Consider the following 5000-nt stretch of genomic DNA (forward strand, 5'->3'; position numbering starts at 1 on the left):
TGAACACACACACACACACACACACACACACACACACACACACACACACACTGCTGTCTCGCCTTTGTCTTACAAAGTTTCGAAGAATTCAGCTTTTTCCACTAAAACCAATCAACTATCTCACATTTCTCTTCTCCATCATACCCACGCACCATCATGACTTTCTCTTGAGTTGTGCAATATCAGTACACAGTATGGAGCTGAAAATACCATACAGCAAACCCCCTTGTGCACTACACGCAAAGACACACACACACACATATACAAACAAAGGCCTTTACACACACACACACACACACACACACACATACACATATATATATATATATATATATATATATATATATATATATATATATATATATATATATATATATATATATATATATATATGACTTTATGAGCAATCAAATACATATAAGAATAGATTAATAGCAAGACATTCGATGGAACAAGATTAGTTCAATGGGATGTCCATATAGGCGAAATTAACAGGTAAGCACTTGCCGAAATAATTAAAATAGCTTATATTAATTATTATGAATTCTCTGAATACGAACGCAATCATAAATGCAATAACATTAGAGACTATGACAGAGAATATGAGGTATGAGGTAGTTGCGCCAGCACTACCAATAAACAACCATTTGAGAAGATATCTTTTCTCAAGTAGTTCTTGACTTTCCATGCACAATGGAATTGCGCTGAAATATATGAGAGTTGAGAGAAAAGATAAGCCGGTCTCTGACAGTTCGTTTCTCATTATCATTACTTTTACAATATCATTAAATATCTTTAGCGCAACGAGTATTTTCACAATGAAAAGCATAACTGTCATTACCTTTAACGACATTGATGGCAAATAATTCTGTAACGAGCTGGAACCCGGCGCTGCCCGTCATGTCTCCCCTACCCTCCCAATCCCATACCTACCCCGTCCCCACCCGGGCCGGACAAACAGGTTCGTAGGAGGAGGGTGGATGCGTCACGTCTCCCCTACTCTCCTGATCCCCTACCTACCCTGCCCCACCCGGGGAGGACAAACAGGTTTGCAGGATGAGGGTGGATGTGTCATGTCTCCCCTACCCTCCCAATCCCCTACCTATCCCCCCACCCGGGGCAGACAGACAAGAAAGATCCACTCGGATTTTATTATAAAAGATAGATAATGACTCAATATCTGATACTGAACTGAGATTACTGACCATAATAACAGAACAGGATTTTGAATCTCCTGGGGTAGTATCAATACAGTAACACGCAACATAATACAAAGTTTTCAGGGCAAATGATGTACTGTACATATGGAAATTTCCCACGACTTTTCCCATGTGGCATAAGGCCAACTATATATATAGAAGAACAGAAGTTCTCCTCTCTTCAGCTGCGTTGCTTTCTGCCTTTTGGCATTCATTCGTTCCCTTTGATTTCTTCCCTTCTAGCTGCTGTCCAACTTATTTAACTTATGCTTGCTTCAGTTTGCTCCTCTCATATATAAAATCAGGGCGAATCCTACGAGAGTCAAGAACATGATTCAGTCGGTGGTATGGTTAAAGCACTTTACAGGTCTCAAAACTGAAGGAAGTTATGTATGGACATGTTTCATGTTACATTTTACATATTACTAGCCGTAGTCATCGACGCCAAAATGTACACGCATCGTTCTTTATTCTATAACTATGCTTTCTTAGATGCATAGGCATGAACAAATATTAACTTCCTGAAAATGTACATACTGGAAAAAATTCTTACCGTTACATTATGGAAAAATATAGGCAAAGTACTTAAGGAATACTTAGAACTTTGTTATACATATCAGAGGCCGAGCTTCACATATCTTTAAAGAATAAGGAATTAACAACGGATCGACAGGAAATGTGGACTTGCTCTCGGGGGCCCGGCCTCATCTCTCAGCCTTCGTCAGTATTCTCATTAGTGAAGTCCATTGCCAGATTCTTCAGCAAAGCAAAATTTTGACTTTGGGAATGGGACGCCCATTTTTTCTGCGCAGCATAAAATGCATAAAAGCCCGATCCTTCAGTTCATGGAATGGGAAAGAAAATCCTAGCCTCTATTAAAGGAACTCAAGCCTTCAAAAGAGTCCTTCCCTGTATTTAGAACATGGAGACCTTTGAAGAAAAGCAAATAATGTGAAAAATTCGAAGAGATGCGAGCTCATCGCATCCCTCACATGAAAAAAAAAAAAAACACGAGTAATACCTGGAAGTTTAGGAACGTCTTTAGTCTCTCTCTCTCTCTCTCTCTCTCTCTCTCTCTCTCTCTCTCTCTCTCTCTATATATATATATATATATATATATATATATATATATATATATATATATATATATTATTTGATAAATGATAATTCTCTATAGTACAAATGAAATGTGTTACGCGGCATGAAGAACATTGTTTGATGGTACATGATAATTTCAGTCGCTGTATTTTCCTCGGCTTTTTATCTTTCACATAAGTACAAGGTGTTCAAATCACTTAAAATCAAAGCTTAACATTGGCTGTAGAACAATAATACGAATATAAGCAATGCTTTGCCTATCCACTGTCTCATTTTAAGTACTTTCACTGGCGGTGGTATATACCGCATTACATTACAAGTGACCTTTTGGTTATTGAGGTGAGGGCTGAATAATGTGAACAACTATATTTTGTTTTCTATAATTATTTAAGCCATTCAACAAAATTCACTTCTGTTTGTAACCTTAGTAGCGTCTACACGATTATTAGGGTTTAATTTCTTGAGAAATATGACCCTTTGATTGACTTTGACTTCGGACATGTAGTGGTCACTCAAGATACAAATTTAGACATTGTAACATGAAGTTGGGCCGTATGGAAACGGACTTAGCTTTGACCTCGCAAGATGAGAACTCTGACTCGGCCCTGACCTCAGAAGTTAAGTCGAACTCGACCTTGACCTCGGAGGATATTGACTCAGACCCGGCCTTGACCTCAGAAGCTGAGTCCAAATTGACCTCCAAAATTAAGGACCCGGATCCTGCCTTGACCTCATAAGTTCAGGATTCGACCTCACTCTTGACCTCAAAAGTTGAGGAATTGTATTCAGCCTTAACCTCAGAAGCTGAGGAATCGGACTCTGCCTTAACCTCAGAAGCTGATCGGAATCGGAATCGGACTCTGCCTTAACCTCGAAGCCGAAGAATGACTCGGCCTCGACCTCAGAAGCTGACCTCAGAAGCTGAGGAATCGGACTCAGCCTTAACCTCAGAAGCTGAGGAACCGGACTCGGCCTTGACCTCAGAAGCTGAAGAATCCGACTCGGCCTTGACCTCAGAAGCTGAGGAATCGGACTCTGCCTTAACCTCAGAAGCCGAAGAATCGGACTCGGCCTCGACCTCAGAAGCTGAAGAATCCGACTCGGCCTTGACCTCAGGAGCTGAGGAATCGGACTCGGCCTTGACCGCGGAAGTTGAGGATTACAGCACTGAGACATATTCATATATATACATTATACATACTCCCTATAACTTCTACACTAAATAAAACACGATAAAATAAAACCCCAGAAAGGACTTACCGATGAGCGGGATGGATTCGGAGGTTTCGGGCATCTTCTCAGCGATGGCGAGCATGAAGACGCTAAAAGCCAAGAGGACAGTGACGCCCAGGGCTATTTTCTCGCCGGAATCGGGCGGCAGGCAAAATACGAGCAGCGTCAGCACGGACATCATCATGCACGGCAGCACCACGTTGTACATGTAGTATAACGTCTTACGTCTGGCAGCAAAAGAATAAAAAATAAAAAATTTAGAGGGTGAAAAAGACAAATGCATTAAAGCTTGATGGAATGTCGACTAAATGCCACAAAGCAGAAATCGTTTTTAAATGTTTACCTTTTTATAAAAGTTTTCTAAAAATTTGTATTTTACTGAAATCTGAAATGTCTAATGCTTAGATATCAGAGTATATTAATATCCGTTTTTAAATTTTTGTTTTTTATGTCTTAAAAAATTCTGGATTTTACTGAAATCTGATATGTCTAATGATTAATATTCAATGTGTATTAACATTCCACTGTACATCATTTTTGAAGTTGGGAAATGATGATAAAGCATGTCTGGGCAAAATTAATAAATCAATCGAATGAAACAAGGTAAAGGTAAAGACAAAGACATTTTTCTTTATGGGCTGATCCTGAACTGTATATAAAGACTTCGTGTTCCGGAAGGTATTTTCATCTCTACAACTGGATTCACAGGTTGGAAATGGTGTACTAGACCTTATGTGTGGAACCGTTACAATCGTATAAAGTACAAGTACAAGAAGGGAAAAGTTAACATATTTCTCTTTATATGAAGCTGTTTGTTTCAGTAGTAATATATTTGGTTACAATTACAGGTGAAGGTTTTATATGATGCATTTTACCTCACGTCTACTGTATATGGGTGGAGAGGAACAGTAATATTTGATCAATAGAATAGGACACACACACACGCATATATATATATATATATATATATATATATATATATATATATATATATATATGTATATATGTATATATATATATATATATATATATATATATATATATATATATATATATATATATATATTTTGCTAAGTAAAGGACAACAAGTCGAAAGGCCTAGCACCATTCCGTCGTTTCTCTTTCCTTAGTGGTATTGCCTTTATTTATATATTCATCACGTTCCAGATTTTCGTGATTCAGTTATACATATACATACATATACATACACACACATATATATATATATATATATATATATATATATATATATATATATATATATATATATATATATATATATATATATATATATATATATATATATATATATATATATATATATAATTATGCATGTAAAACCTTTTTTATACCAGACTGCAAAATCCCAACATTTTCAGTCTCATTAGCTGGTCAATCAACATTTTCCTAAACCAACTTTTACGATGCCTTTTGCACTGGACCGTTAAATTCTTTGACAGTTTCAATAAT

General features: G+C 37.2%; 1 protein-coding gene across 1 annotated transcript in view; it reads right to left on the reverse strand.

The window, feature by feature from the left end:
* Positions 1-5000, reverse strand: part of LOC136830225 (neuronal acetylcholine receptor subunit alpha-10-like) — a 355326-nt gene that overhangs the window by 14893 nt on the left and 335433 nt on the right. The window contains exon 7 of the mRNA XM_067089524.1: positions 3558-3757. Within this exon, the coding sequence (XP_066945625.1) occupies positions 3558-3757 (200 nt within the window). The remainder of the gene's footprint in view (positions 1-3557; positions 3758-5000) is intronic.

This window comes from Macrobrachium rosenbergii, chromosome 46 (genome assembly GCF_040412425.1).
Source record: "Macrobrachium rosenbergii isolate ZJJX-2024 chromosome 46, ASM4041242v1, whole genome shotgun sequence".
Lineage (NCBI taxonomy): Eukaryota > Metazoa > Arthropoda > Malacostraca > Decapoda > Palaemonidae > Macrobrachium > Macrobrachium rosenbergii.